Raw genomic sequence first — 26,609 nt, forward strand, 5'->3', positions numbered from 1 at the left:
TGAGTTTTTGACACTTGGAGGATTTCATTCCAAACTCTCAATTATATAATTACAAAAAAATCCATGTTTTAGGGAAACAGACTTAATCTTAACTTAAAATTCATGTCACTTATCACAAAGTTAGACAGTCAAGTATACAGAGGGGAAACAAAACAGAAGCATTATTTACAAATTTAGACTACATGAGATATTGTGAAGAATCTTTTGTTAATAAACAACACAATACATACTTTTACACACTACACTTCAAAAATGATGCATCTGTGAACAACGTGATAAAGGTCATAGTGTTGAAGACTTTAAATTCAAGGTTGGCAGAGTTGAAGACTAAATTCAAGGTCAAAGTCATACTGATAGACTTTAAATTCAAGGTTGTTGTGATGAAAACTCTAAATTTAAGGACAGATTGTCTAAGAAAGGACAACTAGCATTCAAGCTATTTAGTCAATTAGTTCCCTGTGAGTACAAAATATATAGGACTCACTAAATGGATTAGCCTAATTACAAATTCTGTTCATTTCTAAATAACTTGTAAGTCTTTTCACAGAATCATTCAGTCACACAGTTTCTCTCTATCCTTGTGTAGGTATTTCTGCTTCATTTTAAATCCTTATTCTACTCCCTCCCATTTCCATATTTTTATAAGTATAAAATATCTTTAAACAAAAAAAAGTCTGTTCCTTAGCTAGAGAACTATTCTCCCACTGACTTCTAGAAGAGGAAAAAAAGATTCCCATTTCCTCCTCTACCTCAAAAACACTAAGCAAACTCAAACAATCCAGTTCCTAAAGTAGTGTCATATAGAACCCAGGTCCTGGCACAATATTTCATGCTAGTTTCCCTTCTATAAGCTGAGAACAATTTAGTTATTTACATTACTGAGAAATCTATTTAACAGGCTGATTCACCCCAGGGCTTCCATCAGCAGAGGCTTGCTAAAAAAGGCGAGAGCAGCGGCGTCTTCGAATGGGAACATCAAAGACTCTCCTCCGTCTCTCCTCCTCGTCATCTTCATCAGATTCATCCATATCTGCCGAATCATCATCATCGTCTTCCTCCTCCTCCTCCTCTTCTTCTTCTTCCATCTCTTCATATTCATCAGGACCCATTTCCTTGAAAAAGAAAACAATCTTTTGATAAGAACTTCCATCAGTTTTTTTACTCTTATTTAATATAAATTCTCATTTACCTAGAATCTAAACAACTGGGCATGCCAAATATGAATTTTTATAGACTTCTCAGAGAATGTTTATAGAATTTTATAGCCTTTTATACATTTTCATAATGCACATGCTGATGCAAATTCTAGAGTATATATTCTATCACAAGTTTTAAAATGCTCAATGTGGTTTTAATGGTAAATATATTTCATCAATATAGTACTTACTTTTTACATGGTGGTTGGTAATTCACACAATGTAGCAAACAGACCACTCCTAACAACCCAAGATAAAATTTTACTGAACTTATTAGTGTATTGAGTAACAATTCTTTATTAACCTACATGCTTACAGAAAAGAGGATCTGAAAATATTACTAAGGTATGACCTCTACTGGTAAGTTTTATGTACTGTCAACAGGAGGTCTAAGAGATTTCTGTTGAGCTCCTAGTATAAAGACAATCAGCATCGGTAGACTCTGCTTTTAAATTAATTTGTTGCAGGCTCTCGGAATAAGGCAGTAGTGATGTTGAACATCCAATATCTGAACATCTCTTGGGAACTTCAGTTCCTTTTAAGCAGTGCCTCTAATTGAGTCTTGACCCATTCTGCTGTTGGTTTTCTCTCTCATACATTTGAAGACTCAATGAGAGGACCTACTGTATTGGACAGAATTCTGAAGGGCAAGGAGGACCTAGCTGGTAATGTGGGAAGTATTGGGAAACTTGGGATGTGATGGCAGCAAAAGTCCTTCCACCAAGGCTTTTATGGCATTGCATATGCAGCATCCCACTACCCCATGATCGAGTCTCTAACCACTCTCCCCTGTTCACTGCCCTCCAGCTACACTGGCCTCCGTGCAGTTCTTCAGACATACCAAGCACATTAGTGCTTCAGCACCTCTGTACTTGCTGTTCTTCTGCTTGGAACACCCTTCAACCACACATCCACCCAGCTCCCTCTACTTCTTTCAAGTCTGAACTCAAATGTCACCAAGGCCTTCCCTGACACATCTGTCTATCAGAACAACCCAACAACATACTTCTTAGCTCCCTTACTCTGAGTTTTCTCCAGAGCACGTATTACTACTTGACATAGTGAGGCATGTGTATTTGCTACACTTTGTCTCTTCCAACTAGAATGTAAATTCCAAGCCAGAGATTTTTTTTTTAATCTCCTCAACTTTCTTCTTTTTTTATTTTTTTATTTTTATTGAGGCATAATTGACATACAACATTATATTAGTTTCAGATGTACAACATAATGATTCAATATTTGTATACATTCCAAAATGATCCCCACAATAAATCTAGTTAACATCCATCACCTTACATAGTTACAGGGCTTTTTTCTTGTGATGAGAACTTCTAAGATCTACTCTCTTAGCAACTTCCAAATATGCAGTACAGTGTTATTAACCATAGTCGCCATGCTGTACATCACATCCCTGAAGGCAGAGATTTTGATTATATCGTTCACTGCATTTTCCCCAGCACCTAGTAGGTACTCAATAAATATCTGTTGAGCAAGCAAATTAATTAACGTGGGGGAAAGGAAATGTCCTTTAGAATTTGTCAAGGGAACTGTCACTTGGGATTTATTATAACACTAACAACAACAATCAGAGAAAATATACATAAATATATGTCATTACTTTTATCTTTTGATTTTTTTAAATCTGGGAAATAAAGACTTTAAAATTCAGTAGAAGGTACAAAAGGGGGAGAGGATTAAAGCTTAGGAAATTCTGAAACATTAAAGCCAGGTAGTATGATTATTAATTATCTTAAGGAAAAAAACAGAAAAACTGTTAAATCAATGTAGCTAAAGAGGGAGATTGCTGATGATCTCAGACAAAAGTGTACATATACAAACAGTAGATGGAAAGAGGAACACACAGACAAGAATGGAAATAAATAAGCAGCAGGAGCCTCTAACGTGTCCAAAAACAAACTACCTAGAGCAAGAAAAGGCTTAAGACCAACCAAAAAATGTTTTATAGCAACATTCAAAGTGTAAAGCAAAAGGAAGTATTAAGTATGATAATATATGGTTAGTGGACAAATAAGGGGAACAACTCAACGTCCATATCAAGAAAACTAATTTTTAAACAGGAAAGGTACAATACAAATAAACACAATACAAATACAATCCCCACTGCCTCTTTCATGTTGATTAGAAATAAGTCCAGAATTCTCATTTCATTTTATTGAGTTCTCCTCCTCGAGAAAGAGAAAACATTTTCCACAAGGCAGATCAAGATTTTATATGCTTCTTTGCGGTTGGGAGGAAACTAAAACTCTAAGTAAGAACATAGTTAAGAGAGGGTTGAACATGTAATAAGTTTATTATTGTAATTTGAAATTATAAATTTAAAAATTTAAAACTTTAAAAAAGGAGTAATATTATAAAACTTCTCAGTTTTAATTTTTAACATGATAAATGTCATATAACCCATATAAGCAAGAGTTCTTTGGAGTCCTCAATAACTTCTAAGAGCTGAAGGGGATCATGAGACGGAAAAGTCTGAGAACTACTGTCCTTAAGTAAAGACTACTCTATCCCCACCCTAACAAACAAGCCTCAACAGGATCGACTGACCCAATAGTAACTTAACTGCACAAACTACCTGTGCAAACAAATGTCAACACTCTTTACACTTTAGGTCAGGAATATATAGCAACTTTAGGGCAAGGAATATTGCCATAGATAGAGATTTTATAACAATAAAAGAAGCACTTCATTAAAAACACGTAACAATCCTAAACATATTTGCGTATAATTAAAATACATGAAGCAAATTAAAAAGAGAATAAAAATTCAGAATTAAAAAAATAGACAAAACTGTAATTATAGTTGGAGATTACAACAATCGTCTCTCAGCGAACACACACACATACAAAAGATCAGTAAATATATAGAAGACTTGAAAAACAGTCAACCAATTTGACTTGCCATTTATAGAATTAATATTCCCCAAATATCAGAATACACATGCTTTTCAAATACACAAGGATCATTTACCAAGATAGACCATAATGCTGGGCCATAAAACATTTAAAAAGATTGAAATTATACACAGCGAGTTCTCTAACCATAACAAAACTAGAAATCAATAACCAAAAGGTAACTGGAAAAGCTCCAAATGTTTGGAAATTCATACATTTCTAGAAAAGACATAGATCAAAATTAAATTACAAGGGAAATCTGAGAATATTTTGAATTAAATGTTAATGAAAATAATGCATCAAAATTTGTGAAATGTAGCTAAAACAGTGCTTAGAGAGAAGGTCTAAAATCAATAATTTAAACTTCCACCTTAAGAAGTAAAAAAAAAAGCAAATTAAACCCACAGTAAGTGGGAGAGAAATAAAGATAACTCCAGAAATCAATGAAACAGAAAATGAACAAATAGAGAGAAACAGTGAAACCAAAAATTGTTCCTTTAAATAATAAAAGTGACAACCCCCTAGCTAAGTTGATGAACAAAAGAGATGTACATTACCAATATTAAGAACAAAACACTACATATAACTATAGCTCTTACAGCCATTAAAAGGATATCAAGGGAAAACTGCAAATAACTTTTATGGAAGTAAATTCAACATTTAGAACAAATGGACAAATTCCTTGAAAGACACAAAATTACCGAAAGTGAAACATGAAACAAAATATGAATATTAAAGAAATAAAATTCATATCTCAAAACGTTCCCACAAGAGAAATCCAGCCCAAGATGACTTCACTGATAAATTGTATCAAACATTTAAGGATGATACCAATCTCATACAGAAATGGGGCTAGTCAAAAATGGAAGACTGTTACAGGAAGTAGCAAATTCACAGTATTGGAAATATACCACTGGGAGGGAAGCTAAACTTCACTTCCAAACCCAGGCTGTAGATTCTTTTCACCAGAAATACCACAAGTATAATGGCCTAAAGTCTCATCATCATCTTTCTCTTTCCAAACTGGAGTTGGGAATGTATCCGCTCTAAGTTAGATCAATATCATGTCTATCTTCCCAGACTTATATTAGACCCACCCATCGGGGTCATCCCAGGAGCTAGAGGGCTTTTTTTGAACATTTGACACCTATGACTTGATTATATTCTGGGTATGCAATTCATAATTTATTCCTATTGTATAACTCAAGTGTCATAATTTTCTTTAATCATTTTATAGCCTGTAAGATTGGGGTTACCGCTGTACCTGTCACCCTAGAAATGAGATTTCAAAAATACAATGAGTTGACTTAGGAAATGATCCCAAAGAGAGACTACTAAAAGTGCAAGTCTACCCATTAAATCTTCTTTGTAATGATTTTATAGGATATTTGTATTATTTTTAAAAATTGGGAGTTTTAGCAAAACCACTGTAAGAAATTGCTTCCCCAGTCTTAATGAAATAAAATAAAGGCAATTCTAACTGGTCTAGTGTGGTGATTCTCATTAGGCAACAAAACTGTTTTTGGAAACTGGAAAAGACACTGAAACTTTGAAACTCATAACTACTTTATATGATACTGTAATGGTGGATACATGTCATTATACATACATTCAAACCCACAGAATATGCAACACCAAGAGTGAACCCTAATGTAAACTATGGACTTTGGGTGATAATGATGTGTCAATGTAGGTTCACCAGCTGTAACAAAGGTACCACTCTGGCGGGAGATATTGATGATGCGGGAGTCTATGCATGAGTTGAAGCAGAGGGTATATGGGAAATCTCTGTACCTTCTGCTCAATTTTGCTGTGAATCTGAAACTGCTCTAAAAAATAAAGTCTATTTAAAACAAACAAACAAATAAAAACAACAACAAAAACATAATAGTAGAGTTACTCTGATTGAAGAATCTGGAGCCTAGTTTACTTACTGTCCACCCGCCCAACATATTCCCACATCTCCCCCTCCCCCCAAAGATATTTCCCTCAAAATCTCTAGGGCTCTCTGAAATACCATTTACAAACTATCTGTCTGGGTAATCAACAAAGACCCTCTGTGGAGTTCATTCTACAAAGTCATGTAAAATCAGCACCAGAGGAAAATTTAACCTACCAATCGAGCTATAGACACCCTGAATGTCGGACATGCCATATGGAATCGGGGAATGGCAACATTAAAGATCTTGTCTTTAAAGTAAAGGAAATGGAAGGTATAATATCCTTCCATATAGCCTGATGTTGTAGAGAATGTGGTACAACTTGTGTATTCATATACCCGGCCTGGGCTGATGATTGGAAATTCACCTGCAGAGAAAACAGTAACAATAAATTAAAGTATAATATTTAGTTCTTCATTATAGCAAACACGATATGTCCTCTTTAAACTATATTAAAGAAAATGCATAATTAGAAAAAAATCTAAAAGGAAATATAACAAAATGTTAATATTTTGGGATGGGATTATGAGTATTTTGACATTTTTTTGTACTCTCCTAATTCCCTATAGTGTGTTGGGGGGTGGGGAGGTGATATCCAGTAGAATGAAAATTAAAAAAGGAGAGGGGGGCTTCCCTGGTGGCGCAGTGGTTAAGAATCCGCCTGCCAATGCAGGGGACACGGGTTCGAGCCCTGGTCCGGGAAGATCCCACATGCCGCGGAGCAATGAAGCCCGTGCGCCACAACTACTGAGCCTGTGCTCTAGAGCCCGTGAGCCACAACAACTGAGCCTGCACTCTAGAGCCCACAAGCCACAACTACGGAGCCAGTGTGCTGTAACTACTGAAGTCCGTGTGCCTAGAGCCCGTGCTCTGCAACAAGAGAAGCCACTGCAATGAGAAGCCCTCGCACCGCAACGAAGAACGGCCCCCACTCGCCGCAACTAGAGAAAGCCCGTGTGCAGCAACGAAGACCCAACACAGCCAAAAATAAATAAAATAAAATTAATTTATAAAAAAATAATTTAAAAAAAAGGAGAGGCATTGAAGACACAATCTTTAAGACAATGGTAATAAAAAGTGTCACATATTCTAGTTCAAACAGAGATAAGGATAATCTAAATGTTTAAATGTAGCAAGAGACTAAAACATAAAACTCTGAAGATGCATCTTAAGCATTTAGCCCAGACAAAATGGCAGTCACAAGGAAAAGGTTTTACATCAATAGACGAAACGACAGAAGAAGAATTACAGCTTTAATAAAATTCTTTAATATCCAGGAAAAATTCCTTAAAAAGACACGTAGAATATGAATCTATTTGTGGCAATTAATTAAAACAACTTCAATTTAAACTGAATTCTACATATGCTTAGGACCAATAACAAAAGCGCATAGCTTAAATAATATTATTTTCCTGAAGTACACATATAAAATGTGAAGAATCTGAGGTCTCAGAAACTTATGATAATCATAATTTTTTAAAAAGCCAAATGTCAACGGTAATCAGAGGCTAGAGATGATTGAAATCAAAAAACAATAAAATCTGTGCTATTAAGTTTAACATTTCTCCTGAAATTTCAGAAAGATGACCAATATGAAATTTATTTTCTCTTTCTGCCATACACCCTGTAACCCTACAGAATATGATAATGAATAATTATCCAGCTAACAAAATAAAGCAGTTAAGAAGGAAAAGCAAGAAACCCGTGTGATCTACAGAATGGAAATTCAATCCCTGAATAATTGAGTTTGCTATAATTTTAGAAAAGTTCATGTTTCAGGTACTAAACTGATAAAATAATGACCTTTACACATTATATTTATGAAGCAAAATACTGTATTAGGAGAAGAATTCAGAATCTATGATATCTTTCACACTGAAACACAGCTATTAAAAAGATGCAGTCTTATCCACTAACTATATCATGCATTTGCCAAGCTATGTATCACATATATACTCTCCAAAATGTTTTAGAAGCAACTGATGTATAAACCCAAATCTTGGGACACATACCAACTACTCCAGGTCCTTGAACTTCTTCCACATCACCTTTAGCATTTGTTATTCTCCAGTAGCGACTGTCTAACTGACAAGCCTTCTCAGGAAGTGCATCTTTTGACATTTCAATCCTGGAGAAGAGAATGGAGTGGTAGAGACACGTTGGTTTTTTTCTGTTTAAGAGCTACCGTATTTTGAGCTAAGCCAGTGAAAGGGATTTCCAAAGGAAATTAAGAAACCCAACCCAAAGTCTGTGTAAATCATCTATTCCTATAAGTTTGCAAAGATACTGGCCTAATTAGCTGGACTCCCCCACAGAAATGCTTTCATTCAATTTACACACTTGACTTTCATTTAGGATTAACAATAGAAAGGGCAACATAAAAATTTACAAACGCAGTGGTGACAACAATCTTTTGCTGTTCAAATAAAGACCAATGTGGGAAACACTTTCTAGAATATGGTGCCACGAAAAACTTCTGTTCTAAAAAATGGAGTCTTTTTTTTCACTACAAGGCTATACAGCCCTTTTCTCCATTAGCTTCTAGAAAGCTCAGAGCAAAATGTCACTATTTCGTGCATCCACTATTCAGTTACTGGGGTTATACCTTGACTCTGTTTTCCAATACTATTATTTCCCTCCTTTTTCTGAGACTCTGCTGACTCTTATTTTCATTTAGAATACCGTATAAGCACGTGTAGGTATTACTATTTTAAGCATATCCCAATCCAATTTAGGCAGGACTAAATTAAACAATTAAAACAACATTCATCTGAATATGTGTAACTGGACATATCAAAGGCTTCATACAATACCAAAATCCTAGAATGCTTTCTGGTTAAGTATACATTACTATTATTTCTAGTATGTATATATGCATGTATATGTATTTTTTTAAAATATATATCATAAAGTATTTAAAAATACATCTGAAAACAAAGCATTCTTAATCCCTTAGGGCAATGAGTTATCTTTACCTCACAGTACAGAGTACTTCTAATTAAAGTGTATTTAATATTTGTTTTTTATTTAACCAAATCCAGGGCTTGCGCAGCACTATGTCTAATATACAGGCTGTACTCAATAAATATTTATTACACTTTTAATTAAATATAGACAGGCAAGATAAAACTGAAATGCATGGTTTTATCTTGGGCAATTTCATAGGTTTCAAAACGCATTATAACTCTAATACTGACCTTTCATGATGATTACAGCTTAGTGGTCCACCTCTCAAAGTACCTGGCACAATACTTACATTTGAAGAAATAACTTAAAGGTTGATACAGACTCAAGGTGCTTTACAAACACTATATTGTAGAAAATTTGTTTGTTATCCACCTACCTCCACACTTTAGCAAGAAGCTGCCTTTCAGAATGTGTTTTTATATCACGTCAAATGGGGTGATAACAACACATCCATAAGATACATCCCAAAAGGCGACCCCATTTAAAATTCTCACCTGATTCGGTATGTGAAGAAATAGTGGGGTGGATGTACAGAGCTAAGTTCTGGCAGAAACGATGTGGAAACTGAAACCGTAATATCCCCAGTCGTTGCTACACACTCTGCATCATGAACATATCTAGGTAATTTTAAAAAATTAAACATTTTTTAATCAACAAACATCAATTCTGTAAGATAAAAGATTTAAAGATACAATGCAAAATAGTTTATATTTTACTTTACGATAAAAACAAATTTAAATCATATTTGGCACCTTAAAGGTATAGTTATTAAGCTTAAAAGAACAAACAAACTAGAAAACCTTGAAGACTCTGAATCAATAATGATAGCAGTCAAGGTTCAACGACCAGTGGTTCAAATAATGGATCAGTAACTAACTTGGAAACTAAAAAGAGCTTATCTCAGTCTTCAGAGCTAAGGAAACTTTTGGAACATCTGAAAACCCAGCTATGCCCTATACACAGTGACTCTGACAATAAAAATGTGTTAGTATTGTTATTCTAGAGGCCTCTAATGTGTAATTAACGTATCATTTCTGCCAACTGGGCTACTGTGAACCAACCTCTAATTCCATCTATAATACCTGAATGTTCCATTTAGAGATAATGACTAATATTTTCCAGGAGCTAATAGTTACTGACTTGCCATTCGCAGTAAATCTGTTATTGGCAACAGCCTCCCCCTCCACCGCCAAAAAAAAAAAAAAAAAAACAAACTATGTAACTACTATAAAGCCACAGCTTCTAAATCAAAATCAGTTTTTTCTCTTGATTCTTCCAGATGAAAAAAATACTGGCTGTTCAACTGTTTGGATGTTTTGGCTTTAAAGTGAGAATAAAATAGTGAGATTTAAGATGAGAGGTTCTGTTATTAACCCTCGTGGGAAACTTCATCTCATGATCTGTAACTGATGTTTTTTTCTGATTTATAATCATTCCACTCCAAAAAGCCCCAAGTGAAATACCTGAAAATTTGGTCTCTGATGATAGGGAAGCCACCTGATACAACATTGTTGACATAAGAAGTAAACCAGTCAGTAAAAGTAGCACCTGTAAAAAAGGAAGGGGAAAAAAAAGAGAAAAGGACAAATAGTTTTTTTTAATTTATACAGGAAACAAGGGAAAAAATGACAATTTCTCTATGCTTAATAGTGATATCTAGTGATATCAAAACTAGAAACATTTATATATACCATTCTACTAATCCTTTATAAGGTAAATTTCTATCCTCAGTTCTATCAATCTTATTCCAAACTACCTTGCTAGGGAATCCTCCGACTACCTTCAAACTACTTTTTACACTTAAAACGAAATAGTTGACTTTTAAACTTTAATTTGTTCTGGTACAAGAATGAAAAGCCTTCTGTCTATAATTTCTGGAACATATAGAACAAAGGAGATATAGCTATGTCTAGGAAGAAACTACAGAAAAAAGTATCAGCGCCTACCCTCAGATGATCAGGGTACATCCCTGGTCCAGGCACATCCTGACTCATGCACAAAATTCTGGCAGAAGCCAGGCTCAGTCTGGACATCTAATAGGGGTATAGCACTGTGGGGTTCTGGGCATCAGGCCAATCCCAAAGTAGCCCAGTTGCATTACTACAGATTCAAATGTACAGCGGTCCTCCATATTCTCAGTGACCAGCTCAAAGCAGAGAAGAATGACTGGGATAGTCCAGTCCAGACCATATATCCGTGACCTAGTGATTGGATCAATAACAAGTATTTACATGAATTATGTTGCCTCTTGTAGATAATACAACATAACTTTCTCAGACCCCCATCATTTACTGTTAATACAGCTCAGTGCCTAGCACATACTAGTCCCTTAATCAATGTTGTTCAATGAATTTCTTCATAATCTTGTTTCTATTAACCCAGTTCCTGCACTCTGCCACACTGAAAGTCAGATGCTAAATTTACAGTATGTATTTACTTATAATTCTATTTAGGGAATGATTGAAGATACAATTTAAGCTTGAGTCTGAGAATATACAGCTTTAAAATTTTAAAGGTATCAACTGACAGAAGGTAAACTACAATAGTTTACTCTTTTTTCAATGTCTATTAATGGCCCACTCTGACCCTTTATTTATTAAATGCTACTTTATTCAAATGATCACTGATCATCTTCTATCCACTTTGAGCTAGATATTAAGGGGCCACATGAATGTTATTAAAATTCATAGAAGGTACAATTTTCTGTTTTGAGAACTAGCAATTTCCCTGCAGAGTTTAAAAAATCATTTTGTAAGTTTCATGAACTAAAATGTTATATAAGAAAAAAGAAATTTCTTATGATTTACATTAAAAAAGAAATTGGCATGGTGTATTTTAATGTGCCTTAATTTATTACAACACATACCAAAGTGTGTTCTTTAAAATAAGGATAAAATTTTCCATGCAGCCTTCACCACTAAACTTATCTGCACATAGATTCCAGTGTTCTTAAATATGTATTAATAATGCACTGAATATCAGGAGATTCCATCTTATGTTTTACCAAAAATTCCAAGAAAGTCAAACTTAGCTGAATTAAGATGTAATTTATACGTTCCACAGTAGTTTACCTTTTAAAGTAAGCCCATATCTTGCAGTTCCTTTGAGAGTATTGGGGTTTTATCAAGGTAGTGTAAAGGCAGATCAGATGCTTTCTCATCTTTCCTCCCAGCACTAACTTCCCACCTCATTTCTTCCAGTGCATCTCAAATCTTTTGCTTTACTCTCTCATTCTAGGAGAAACCCCAACTCCCAGAAGAGTATTCTCAGACCTTAGTACTCTGCTGTAGTGGTGGGGTCTTCCACACCATGTCAGACCAGCACCAAACTAAGACTAAGAAACTCACAGCGCCTAGCCGGCAGCTTACCTTAGAGCTCAGGCAGCCTTTAGCTTATAAACTGAGCAGCTCCACTGGACTAGAGCCAGGACGATCACGTTCTCAGAGTACGTGCCACCCAGAGAAGCCAAAGAGGGCAGCGAGCAAGGCCGTAACCCCCAGAGGGTGCTTAACTTAGACACCATAGACCACAGGAATCGGGGTGAGCTGAACGCTAGGAACCAAGCTTAAAAGTGTTTTATAACTGACTGCGTAGGGGTGAGAACTTCTTGATACTATGAAGTATTTCCCAAACCTAGAATATGCCGTAGTTTGAACACACAGAGACTTATACTCTGTTCAAGGTTCCAATTAGGAGATACAATTAAATACAGATGCCTTGGCCTGCAAGATCCTTTTACTATATAATGATGTTTAATATGTTCCAGAAATGCCTTAAAAAGCAGAATGGATAGTCAGGAAGCTTCTCTTTTTCGTCTACGTGAGCAAAATCTAAGCAAAACAAGAATGGATGAACAGCAAAGGGGTGAGCTGCTCTTCAATACAAACTGAATTGTTCTCAAAATCCTATGAGAAATATGCTTTTGAGGCCAAGAAAAACCAGGTGTGCCAAGCAGTTTATAAGGCCCAGTTTATACTGGTCTCTGAAGACTGCTGGTCTGAGGTCTCTGGTGTGACTTATCAGTATTTTACTATAGCACTGGCACCAGAAGAGAAAAAGTACAGTTATTTTATGTATCTATATCTCTAATTATGTATTAATATGATCGATGGAAAATGCATGTGTGTGTAAGGGAACTATGTACACATTCCTAGCAGTTCTATACATTTCACTGTTCTACAGCAAAATCCTAAGAGCACAAGGTTGTATATGGCATGGCTTTTTTCCAAATGGAAACCCAAGTCAAATAAAGTACAAGGGCTATTCTAATGAGAACCTAGTTACAGTACTTTATGAACGAGCAAGCTTTAAGAAATAGAAATATAAAATTGCCAGTTGATCAAGTAACAGAAACGTTTTTACCAACTTAATTTTTTTTGACCGGAAAGAAGAGACTTTTCTCTTACCTATGATAAACATGTCAATAGCAGCTGGATTCCGAGCCATTTGGTCCTAGGTGAGAAAAAGAATATTGTAATCAAGGAAAATACATTTTACTTAATTCCCCATTGTTCACTATCTGTATCCTTCCCTGGGGACAAGACAAAACAGATAAAAATAGCTTAAGTGCTCTAACCAATACTCAGACATTCCTCACTTCTCAGTTTCTGCTCTTATGATTTCTATATTTAGGCTCTTCCTATTAGTTACAATGAACTAATAAATTATCCTTCAAGAAAACAATTAGGACATTAAAACCGTGATAAGACACATGGCCTATGAACCCAGAAGACAGGGTTTTGAATTCAGTCAAGGGACCTGAACAGTTCTAGATTAGTCTCTTCTCTCAGTAAATGGAGAGACCAAGTCATTATCCTACAATCTTACAGAGCTATCAAGTCAAAAATGAGATAAAAGATGTGAAAATGCTTAGAAAAAAATTAAAAGCTATGCAAACTCTTCAAATAATTTAAATGTTATATGGAGTCACATGTCTCAGATAACTATGAAATTTTTTTTTTTTTAAATAAATTTATTTATTTATTTATTTTTGGTTGCATTGGGTCTTTGCTGCTGCACACGGGCTTTCTCTAGTTGTGGCGAGCAGGGGCTACTCTTTGTTGCGGTGCACAGGCTTCTCACTGCGGTGGCTTCTCTTGTTGCGGAGCACAGGCTCTAGGCGCGCAGGCTTCAGTAGTTGTGGCACGTGGGCTCAGCAGTTGTGGCTCAAGGGCTCTAGAGCGCAGGCTCAGTAGTTGTGCTGCATGGGCTTAGCTGCTCCACGGCATGTGGGATCTTCCCGGACCAGGGCTCGAACCCGTGTCTCCTGCATTGGCAGGCGGATTCTTAACCACTGTGCCACCAGGGAAGTCCCTGAAAAATATTTTCTATTTAAGTTCACATCTAGGCAAAAATGAAAGCAGAAGGTCTGCAACTGAGGAATGACTGAGAATTGAAGAAATAAGAATGAAACCAAATGCTATATTTTCTGTGCTTACATTAAAATCATAACAAAAGCCTCTTAAAAAAGATCTACATTTTTCAACAACTCAAATACCTACTGAAGAAAGAGTTTAGAAAGTTTCTATTGCACTCAGAACTTGAATCCAAAGCGAATGATGATGGATGATGTCCAAAAGCTAAAGTTAGAAATTTATATTACAATTAATCACTTCAACAAAAAGCGCATTCATTTTTCTTTTTTTTTTTTATAACAGCTTTATTGGAGTATAATTGCTTTACAATGGTGTGTTTCTGCTGTATAACAAAGGGAATCAGCTATACGTATACATATATCCCCATATCCCCTCCCTCTTGCGTGTCTCATTTGTTTTGTTTTGTTTTTTTCTCATTAGTTTTTCTTAAACTTAAAATGTCCTAATACAAATCACAGCTTCCCTCCGTACGCACAATAGCTTGCATTGTTTGTCCAATGGTGAAATTTTCTTTTAGCATTCCATGCCATTATATCAGAATATTAGCCGTCTAGTTAGATCCGTCTATAATCAAATTGCATAATGCTCTATACCCATTCTACAACCCTGAAAATTCCTAATGCACATTTTATTCACCCATCAGGACACATCTTAAAGCCACATTTAAACACGCTTCCTACTTACTGGACATTGGTAGAAGACTTCATTTTTGTTTCGGCCCTCCGCAGCTTCCACTGCTATGTACTGGCTCAAACCAGTATGTATGCAAAAAGTTAAAGGCAGACAGTATTTCAGTCCCTGTCTCTGCTGGAAGCCTCCAGCAGCTGTGTCGACATCTAGCAAATCCTCAGAACGATAGTGATTAGACAGCGCCATGCTTCCCAACAACCTGAGAATATAGACTCAAAAATTTAGTCAACTGCAATCTTTTTGATGAATAATAATTTCACACTGACAACTTTATAAGAACGATTAACATGTCAATTCTAAACCAGGAATACCCCAAGCACTAAAATTTCTGCATATATTAAATTCAAACTCTTGAGTGGAAAGATTCTGATTTAAATTAAAAGCTTAAATGTCTAAACTGTCTAAATGCCAACCTTTTAAAAAGAAAAATAGTTTTATTGCTTTCAAAAATCTATCTTGCCATAATTTGCCAGTGTTTTGCTATATATGTATGTATGACTAATTTACTGTTTAATGTTCTCTCTGATACCTTTATCTTGATACAACCTTTAGCTTACACTATCCTACCAGGCAGTATAAATGGAAATCAGCTTAATCCTTGTCCAAATGTTCATAAACTTGGGATGTATGGGGTCTAAACTCATGCGTATGAGAACAACACAGGTGTCGGTCCTTGATGAGAGTCTCATCCTAAGTCTCACTGTTTGGGCTGTGGGTAGATAAAAATCCCTGTGTTGAAATCATGATCTGTTTGTCATGTCAATTCTGAGCAACTCTTAGTATAGTTCTCTCCTGTTGGTTCTTGAAATATGACAATTTTTCCATTTTGTCAAGTTTCAGTTTGACAGGAAAACAGAATAGAAAAAAACCCCAGTGATTTAGGCTTATCTAGTCCTAACTGCCCAATATTTGACTTCTGAATACCACCTTGTAACCTCAGTATGATCACCTCCTAGATTCCCTGTACTCACTCAACTCTGATCTGAAATGGTAACAGAGCCTCATATGGTTCTTCACACACAAAGAGATACCAAGTTCTAATAAGAACAATGCAAAGTTCTACCTAAATTCCTATCAGTATGTCACAAGTGCAATGTCTCTGAAATACCTTAATTTCATGAGGGAACAAAGGGAGTAGAACCATTCGAAGCATATAGCTTTAAAAACTGTGAGTAAATTTGAGAGCTACTGCATGGTCTGCTTTTACCAAAAGGTTCCACAGTGAATACTTCCTATCTTTTAGAAGTAAGTTTAAAATAGGCCATTCAATTATAGACTATGCTTGAATAGGACAAAACTAATATTTTCTTTAGTTAAGTGTATGTAGCTCTGAACAAATTACTTTTAACATGTATGATTCATAGAACATATATCAAGCTCTCTAAAATACTTTACTTGGCCTGTAACAGGATAAACACTTCAAGGATTCGGAACAGGTTTAGTTAAATTTTAGTTAAATTATACCCACACACACATCTCCTCTCCTGTCCTGTAGGCCCACCCCAACCATCTTAACTGTAAAGATGTGTTGATAGAAACCATGTTTTTAAGACATTATCTATTTTGGTAAAATCAAAGTCAAGCTATAGATTTTGTCTTATGGATTGTTACAAGGAACAAGAGGAAATTCTTATACTTTTTAATCTGTTAAGAGTAACTACAAATACAATTTGTTTACATTCTAGAAAATAACTTGTATCATTAAAAATAACTCAAACAGTGAACATCTCACCCAGGAACCACTAACTTCTGCCCATTGTGGATACGATATGAACATCGATAATCATCAGGAAGCTTGCAGCCAATCTGAGCTTCCACAGCATCTAGGTCTTCCTCTCGAGCACCCTCTGCAGATGCACAAAAAAGCAAATTATCAAGAAACCATAAGCCTTAAATCTAAGAAGAAATGCAATCTATCTGCTAGCCAGTGATACGATCTTAGAGCAAATGAATTCTGTCCAAAATGTACTTGCTGAAATATAGGGAAATGAATTGAAAATTCAGAGAAACATTATATCACTTTAGATTAGCTCTGATGTTTGAAGCACTGAGGAAGCAAATTTCTCAGTTTCCTCTCCATGGGGAAAACACTGGCACTAAGCAAAATATGGAATGGCAGGCACCAGTGAAACTAATCCACAATAGTTTTTTCACAGTACAATATAAAACTTTAGAGCATATCTTATTTTTCTTAATCTAATATACTCAAATTTCTCTATTTAAAGAACTCTCCAGAAGTTCTCTAAATGGATGTTGTTCAAGAGTCTTAACCTAGTCTCTTAATGGGAAATATAGGACATAGGTGTAGGTTCATGCTGTGAGGAGGCCATTACCTTGAATTTGATTTTCATGTTTATAAGCTTGCCATATATTCTAGCTTTAAAAAGCAGTAATTACAAATACTAAGAGAAGAGATTCACTCCCAGCAATGGCCCACCAGGTTGTTGGACCAAACGTTTTGCTGAGAACTAGAAAAAACTGAACAACAGAAAATTGGTTTCAAGGCTTTTGGAGAACCTCAAAGACAGTGAGAACTGGCAGGCTTGGGGTGGGGGGAGGTTGGTCCAGAAGAACAGGGAAACTGAGAGTTTAGCCAGGGCTTTGGAGCCACCTTGTCTTTGAGGCAATTGCCACTTCTGAAAGCAAACATGAGGCTGAGAGGCCAAGAAGCTGAGCAAAGCTTTCAGCAGTACCACAGGGTTGAGAGAATTTTCCAAAATTGATGAAAACATCAAACCATAGATTTAAGAAGCACTATAAACCCCATGGAGAATAATTACAAAGAAAATCATTATCTAGACACATTACTGGAAAACTGCTGAAAATCAAAGACAAAGAGAAATCTTAAAAGCAGCCAGAGAAGGGGAAAAGCCACAGTCATCTTCAGAAGAACAATAAGACAGCTTCTTAACAGAACAATAGAAGCTGGAAGAATGGTATCTTCAAGTGCTGACTAGAATTCTATATCCAGTGAATATATACTTCAAAAGTGAAGATGAAATAAATATATTTTTCGACAAAAAAGAAAATCTGAAAATATTCAGCAATAGCATTCCCTTGTTAAAAACAAAACAAAACAAAACAAAACAAAACAAAACAAAACAAAAAGGAATTCTTCAGGCAGAAGAAAAATTATCCCAGATGGAAGCATGAAGATTCAGGAAGAAATAAAGTGCAACCAGAAAAGGTAAATATGCAGGTAAATCTAAAATAATATTGAACATGTAAAATAATAATAATGTTTTCAAGGATATAAAATATGTTGAAAACTAAAATCACAAAACTATAATACAAAAGACAGGAGGGAGGTAATTGAAATTAAAGTATTCTAAGGTTCTTTCATTGTTCAGGAAGCGGTAAAAATACTAATTTACAATAGACTTTAAGTCAGAGATACATGTTTTAATCTCTAGGCTAATCACTAAAAAAAAGTTAGATAAATAAGAAAGGAAAGGGAGTATGGAATAAAAGATAATTAAGAAGAATGCAAAAAAGGAATACCTGCTCAGGTGGCACCAATATAAAATAGAAACATGGTATATTTACACTCAAATGTATTAGTAATTACATTAAATATAAACAGACTAAATAATCTAATTAAAAGACAGACTAACAGACCAGATGAAAAACAAAACACAATCATATACAAGAGGCACATCTTAAAGATGTAGATACAGAAAAGAAAGCTAAAATAGCTCTACTAAAATCATACAAAATAGACTTTAAGGCAAATAGCATTATTCGAGGTAATGGAGGACTTTTTGTAATGGCAAAAAGGTTAAATTCACTACACAGGTATTATAAGTTTAATTTTGTGCATCTAATAACACAGCTTCAAAATACATTTTTTTAAAGGACAGAATTAAAATGGAAAAAATATATATCTGTAATCATAATGGGTGTATTAGTTTTCTACTGCCACAATATTAGCTGCTTAAAATAACACTCATTTATTATTTCACAGTGTCTGTAGGTCAGAATTCTGGGCATGACTGAATTGGATCTTCTGCTCAGGTCCCACAAGGCTGAAATCATGGTGTTAACTGGGGCTGCTAGTGCACCTTATGCATCTTTTGCTTGGGGTTCTCTTCCAAACTCACTGGTTGTTGGCAGAACTCAGTTCTTTGCAGTTGCAGGATTGAGGCTCTCTACTCTTAGAAGCCACCTGCCATTCCTTGTCACCTGACCCTCTCCACAACATGCCAGTTTGCTTATTCATGACCTGTAGGAGACACACCCAGGCTTTGAATCTCTCTGACTTCTGGAAGGGCCCAGTTCCTGTTAAGGGCTCACCTGATTGGGTCAGGCCTGCTCAGGATAATTTCCTTTTTGATTAATGATTAATTCAAATGCAACTAATTTGGGACCTTCATTACATCTGTAAAACCCTTTTGTCATCTAATATCTAATCACAAGACAGAAATCAATTATATCCATTGTACAACTCACACTCAAGGGGAAGCTATCATTATACCAGGCACGTACCACGGTGGGTGAGAATCTTGGGACCTATCTCAGAACTCTGCCTACCACAGTGAGAAATTTTAACATACCTCTCTCAATAACTAACAGAACAAGGAGACCAAAAACCTCATTAAGAGTACAGAAGATTTGAACAAGATCAACAGTTTTTGCCTAATCATATATATAGTACTAAATGGCAAGAATGGCAGAATATACATTCTTTTTAAGTATACATGGAACATTTGCCAAGATAAATTATGCTGGACCACAGAACAAATCACAATAAATTTCAAATGACTGAACTCATATAGAGTATATTCTCTGATCATAGTGGAATTAAAATATAAATTACATTAAAAAGGTTACTAAAAAAGCCCCCAATATTTAGAAATCAAGCAATACATTTCTATATAATCCATGGGTCAAAGAAGAAATCACAAAATATTTTGAACTGCATGTTAATGAGAATACGGCATATTAAAACTTGTGGGATGAAGTTAAAGCTATGTTTAAAGGGAAATTTATACCCCTAAATGCGTTTGAAGAAAACAAGGAAGGCTGAAAAATCTATGATCTAAGTAATCATCTCAAGTCAGGAGAAAAGTGACAGTAAACTCAAAAAGAAGTAATCAGAGAAATTAATGAAATAAGAAATAAGATATTAACATAGAGAGGATTGACAAAGGTAAAAGCCAGTTCTCTGAAAAGACTAATAAAACTGATTAGCCCCTACCTAGCAAAACTGATCCAGAATAACAGAGAGAAAGCACAAATAATATAAGAAATGGAAAGGTGAAATCACTAGAGATCCAACAAGCATTACGAAGAGGATAATTATGAAAAACTTTATGGCAATAAATTAGAAAATGTAGATGAAGTAGACAATTTCCTAGAAAAACACAACTTATCAAAACTGACATGAGACTAAGTAGAAAATCTGAGTAGTCCTAAATCTGATAAAGAAATTGAATCCTTAATTTAAAACCTTCCCACAATGAAAACTCCAGGATTGAATGCCTTCACTGGTATATTCTACTAATCATTTAAACAAGAAATAAGACCAAGCTTACATAAACTCTTCCAGGGAACAGAAAAAGAGGCAACACTTCCCGACTCGTTTACAAGGCCAGCATCATCTTGATACCAAAACCTGACAAGAACATTGCAAGAAAGGAAAATTACAGGCCAAACTCTCTCATGAGCATAGATGTAAAAACCCCAAATACTAGCAAATCAAATCCAACAATACATAAAAAAGATAATACATTCCAAGCAAAGTAAGTTTATTCCAAGAATGCAAAATTGGTTTAACATTCAGAAAATCAATCAATGTAATTCAGAGCATTAACAGAATGAAGTAGAAAAATCATATGATAATGACAAGGCTGGAAAGGCATTTGATAAAACTCAATTATCTGTTTAAAACACAGAAACAAAAAACCCTTTTCCCAAACTAGGATCAGAAGGGATTTTCTTCAACATGCTGAAGAGTGTCTACTAAAAATCTACAGCAAACATCATCTTTAAAGGAGAAATGTTGAAAGCTTTCCCTCTGCAGTCAGAAAGATAAGGATACTCACTATTATCATTTCTATCCAACACTGCACTGAAGGCTCTAGCCAGTTCAATAAAGCAAGAAAAATAAAGAAATGACATATAGGGATTGGAAAGCTAGAGATAAAACTATCATTCTACATCCTTAAAGAAATGCAAATTAAAATCACCACTACACACCCACTAGAAGGGCTAAAATAAAAAGAATGACAATATTAAAGTCCTAGTAGGAATGTAAAGTGGTAAAACCACTTTGGAAAATTAACAGTATCTTCTGAAGTTTAATACAAGCACACTATACAACCGAGCAAACGCAATCCTATATATTTACCTGATAGAAATATGTTCATATGTACGTCAAAAATGATTTACAGCATTATTTGTAATAGTCAAAGACTAGAAACAACCCAAATATCCAACAACAGTAGAATGAATGTATAAATTGTGGTCTAATCATATAACATAGTATTTATACTGTAACAAAAATGAACAAAATATTGTTCCACACAACACTGCTGAATCTCACGAAATGAAACAGAAATACTTCACGCAAAAAACATACTTAATCATGCCAATTATATAAAGTTCAAAAAGAGAGAAAACTACTCAGTGGCATTAGCAATCAGGATAGTGGTTACCCCTGAGAAAGACGGAGGGTTCTAGGTACACATAATTATTCTACTTCTTGACCTGACGGGTGTTACAATGGGCACGTTCACCTTGTGACAATTCACTGAGTTGTACACTTATGATCTGTGCACATTTCTATAGGTTGGTTAACATCACTAGTGATAGGCTGTGGATATCACACACCCCCAGCTATATGATGAGAGAGACACCTCACCTCGCTGGTAACCTGAAAACACATTACTCCAGTCTAATCATGAGTAATACTTTAGACAAAGTCAGTTTGAGGGACATTTCTGCAAAATACCTGACCAGTACGCCTTCAAACTGTCAACGGTGTGAAAGACAAAGAAAGACTGGGAAGTGTCCACAGACCAGAGGACACTAAGGAGACATGACAACTAAATGCAATGTAGTATTCTGGATTGGATGCAGGAATTGAAAAAGGATTCCACTGATGGAAAATATGGTGAATTCTGAATAAAGTCTAGAATTTAGTTAGTAGTAATGTGCCAGTGAAGACTTTAGTTTGACAAATGTCTCATGGGTTGGTATGTTAGGGGAAACTGAAACTGGGTGAGGGGTGTACAGAAATTCTCTGTACTATCTTTGCAACTGCCTTGTAATCTAAAATTACTACAAAATGAAAAGTTTATTTTTTAAAAAGTTCAATACAAAAGAAAACAAGCTGAATAGCTGCCTGAACCAGAAGGTGAATGAGAAAAAAAACACTAATATTTATATAGTTAGTGCTACATGTTGGACATTTAACATGTAACATTAAGAAACCAAGAATTTCTTGAAAAGAGAGCAAGGCAGAAAAAAAAGTAAAATAACAACAAGCAAACATGGCAAAAGACAAATATAAGGAAATACGTTTAGAGGGGCATCCTACTATAATAGAATTTGGGAGCCAGACAGACCAGGGTCAAATCTCAGCTCTACCAATTACAGCTGGCTTTCTGTATCTGGATGTGGAACTCAAGGATACAAAGGGTCAACTATGGGACTTGAGCATCTGCATATTTCAATATCCTCAGCAGGTCCTGAAACCAATCCCCAGTGGATACCAAGGGATGACTAGACTGACTGTGATCTCTGGCAAGTTATTTCATCTCTTTAATCCAGTTTCCTCATCTGCAAAACAGAAGATAATACCACCTACCGGAGAGAATTACAGTGAGGATTAAATAAGCTTCATGTGCTTAATAAAGTGCTTTCCTGGCATACAATAAGTGTTTATGTACTTCCCTTGCCCCTAGCCTATTTGTATGAGGAAGCAGTGAAAAGATTACTAGGAGCCAAGAAACCTAGATTAGAGTTCTATCTCTGTTACTCACTAGCTATGGGACCCTGAATAAGTCACCTAAACTCTCTGAGCCTGTTCCTTCAGCTGTAAAATGAAAGGGCTGGTATAAATCAGGGATCCACAAACTACAGCCTGCAGGCCAAATTCTGGCCTGAGGCTTATTTCCATATATAAAGTTTTCTTGGAACATTGCCACACCCATTTGTTGTTGTATTGTCTATGGCTGCTTTCCCACAATAGCAGAGTTAAATAGTTGTGACAGAGGCCATCTGTCCCTCAAAGCCTAAAATACTTACTATCTGGTCATTTAAAGAAAAAGTTTGCTAATCCCTGGTCTAAATGATCTCTAAAAGTCCCTTCTGACTCTAAAATTTTAAGCCAATACTTAAGGTTAATATGAAATTCAAAGATATGTGATATATACCATGAGATAGATTGGTAGAATGTACATCAATATACTATAATTTCAAGATACTTAATAAAAATTTTCCCAAACCCAGTGCCTATTTGCTTTCCAAGTTTCCTTCCTATCTGTGATCTCTATACCCTTGAAACTGAGTCAGGGACTATGGCCCCTGAGATGAGCAGCTAGTTTCCTGATTCAGTCCTAAAACTCATAGGTCTACATTAATAGAATCCCCAGCTTTCTAGATTATCAGAGCCTTTGTCCTATTCCAATTCACGGCAAAGACCGCAGAGAACTGGCGCCTGGGAGTAAAACAGGGGCTGACAAGGAATTCTCTGACAACCTCACCTTCAACCATTAAGTACAAAACAGTGAGCAGGGAGCCTGGGAATACCAATCGAGTGTCCCCTCAAAAAATTAAAAAATAAAAAAAATAAAGAAAAAGGAAAAAGGAAGAAGCTGCTATGTATCTTTAGTTTCTTCCTTTCCTGGTAGCTCTGTGCCTCAAAGGAGAACCATGTCTATATTCCCATATTCCAAATATTCTAATATTAGACTAGCTCTCTAAGACTCCTAAGACATTCTAAACAAAATAGGATAGGTCTTCTCTCCCTTCAACAGCTGGTAAGACCACATCTCTGGAGTCAGCCTTATATTCAAATCCTGGCTCTGCTCTCCTTTGTGATGGCAAACAACTTAGCCTTTTATGCCTCAGGTAGCTCACCTATAAAATGAGAATAGTAATTACCTACCTCATAGGATTTTGGCAACTTAAATGGAATAATATACAGTACTTAGCTTAGTACCTAGCTTTGTGTTTAATAAATAACAGCTATTGCAAACCCTTACATATTTTACTTATCATTACCAAATACCTATTTTCTGAATTATTTTCCTCTTGAAATTATTTAACCCCACACACCAAGTGGATAATATTTTTCTTTTCTTCCAAGGAAAAAAGCTATTAAAAATATGAATCAAGGGTACTTTCTTTCAAAGCTGTACTCTCTCTGCCAAATCATTCTTTCTTCTACCTCCTAGCAATTCAGTTTTAAGTACCTGGTCATGCAATCATGATTTGTATGAAATTCGTATTTGCATGGAAACGTACAGCAGAAATATGAAATGTAAAAGGAATGCCGTTTCAAAAGAGTCCTTAGTTCAAAAGGTATACATTTGAGAAGAACTGATCCCAATTTCAGCTTAGAAAAACCAAAACACATATAAAATTCCTTTTAGTGGAGAAACTTAAAAAAAACTTGGAGGCTAAAGCAGGTAAGTAGCAATATATCTGCAATCCATTTATGTATTTCTTGGGCATAAATTTAAAAATCAAAGTAATGGGAAATAGCTTGTTAATATTTCTTGCCAAAATTGGACAATAATAGTATAGTAGAGAGAGCATAGATTCTGGGGTCAAATAGACCTCAGTTCAAATCTTAGTTTTCGTTATTCTGTAAATGTCAAAATAGGGACGAAAGTTTTCCCTACTCTATTATGCTGCTCCTACATGCTTAAAGACCGGGTCTGTAATATTTGGTCTTTCAAATATTAGATTGTCTATAAACATTTACTTGTACTAAAAAGAGGGAAGAGGGTTGATACAGCAGGCAATTTTTCAATTAAAAAAAAAAAGTCTTTTAAAAGAAATTACAAGTTATCCTCAAGCAATAACATTACTAGTTTCTTTATGTAAAACAAATGTAAGGATAAAAAGAGTTCAGCTTTCACTTCTAACAATCATGGGGATGCTGAGGTAGGCAAAAATAGGGCAAGCACTAGAACCAGGGTCCTTTTAGCAAATTAGGCTTTCTATGTGCTTGACCAAATGTGAATGGTGAATTACAGATAATGCTGGATTAGCACAGATTAGCACAGATGATAGAAACCCAAAGTTATTTAACCTATTTATACTATGTAACTAAAATGGGGAAGGGAGACCCTGCATTCCCAATACCTTTCAGAGATAAAACCATACGAGGACATCTGGGTTCCAAATATTTCTTGAGATCATCCCAGGCCTTTTTAATAGCAGCATAATGGTCAATATATCTTCCTACATCAGAGTAAGTATCAATGAAGAGGGATTTCCAACACTGGTTCTTCTGTGTTTTCTCTTCCCTAAATAGATTTAAAAAATAAAATTAAAAATCTTTTGAAATGAAATTAGCATATATTTTAGACACTTATACCAACATACTTTTTTGGGAATTTGTGGTTACTTTTGTCTTCATTTTCATTTATTTTAGCTACAAATGAAGACTAGATAACAAAAAGTGACACATACATCAAAAAATTTAACAAGTTACTGCTGGCATGGTGGGATTATGAGTCACTTATTTTCTTACTTTCTACTTATTTTTTTTTCTAAGTTTTCTAATCCTTGATAAGATATAATGTGAATAGTATATGGGATATGAATTTCAACTTACTCCTAAAAACATACCAGTTATACAGTTTTTAAACATATATTTAATTTTTCTATTTTAGAGAATATTTAGAATCTAATGATACAATAATATTAATCTAGTTTATCTACATTGGATTAGCTAGAGAATCATATAGCATATCAAAGGAATCACACTATTCAACATTCCTATTTGGTACAATTCCACAAACATTTACTGTCTACTTAGCCACTGAGGACATTAACAGTAAGGCACATTTTTTACCTTCAAAAATGTATAATCTAATCAGGGAGAAAGAAGGAAGTATAAATTTAAGAGTCAGAAGTGGTACAGCATAAGGCAGCCAGAAAGGGCCTTAAGGTAACATACTAATGAGGTTGACCTTATCCTGTAGGGAATGGAGAGCCACTGAAGAGTTTTAACAGGAGAGTTAAAAGAGCAGAATTGTGGTTGTGGTTTGGGAAGGGTGTACACTAGAGCCACAGAGACGGACTGGAAGGGTTTTGCAGCAGTCTTGGTAAGAGATGATGAACTGAGCTAAAACTGTGGTGGCTAGATGAAATGAGAAGAAAGATTCAAGAAATATACAGGGGCTAAAATCAGAAAAGCTTGGTAATTGAATGAATGTAGGGACAGAAGGAGAAAAGAGATCTAGAATGATTCCTGTTTCTGGCTTGGAGGGCGGGATGGATGGTGCTGCTATGAAGATATGAATGCAGGAGGATCAGGTTTAGGGACGGGGAAAAGAACAATTCAGGGTG

General features: G+C 35.3%; 1 protein-coding gene across 1 annotated transcript in view; it reads right to left on the bottom strand.

Moving 5' to 3' along the window:
• Positions 1 to 26,609, bottom strand: part of FBXO3 (F-box protein 3) — a 32,106-nt gene continuing 5,497 nt past the window's right edge. Inside the window, exons 3-11 of the mRNA XM_061203221.1 lie at positions 25,398 to 25,561; positions 16,813 to 16,927; positions 15,075 to 15,279; positions 13,422 to 13,467; positions 10,479 to 10,563; positions 9,510 to 9,632; positions 8,061 to 8,176; positions 6,225 to 6,415; positions 1 to 1,112 (exon numbers count right to left, since the gene is read on the bottom strand). Coding sequence (XP_061059204.1) covers positions 936 to 1,112; positions 6,225 to 6,415; positions 8,061 to 8,176; positions 9,510 to 9,632; positions 10,479 to 10,563; positions 13,422 to 13,467; positions 15,075 to 15,279; positions 16,813 to 16,927; positions 25,398 to 25,561 — 1,222 coding nt within the window. The 3' untranslated portion in view covers positions 1 to 935. The remainder of the gene's footprint in view (positions 1,113 to 6,224; positions 6,416 to 8,060; positions 8,177 to 9,509; positions 9,633 to 10,478; positions 10,564 to 13,421; positions 13,468 to 15,074; positions 15,280 to 16,812; positions 16,928 to 25,397; positions 25,562 to 26,609) is intronic.

Source organism: Eubalaena glacialis, chromosome 10, assembly GCF_028564815.1.
Source record: "Eubalaena glacialis isolate mEubGla1 chromosome 10, mEubGla1.1.hap2.+ XY, whole genome shotgun sequence".
Taxonomy (NCBI): domain Eukaryota; kingdom Metazoa; phylum Chordata; class Mammalia; order Artiodactyla; family Balaenidae; genus Eubalaena; species Eubalaena glacialis.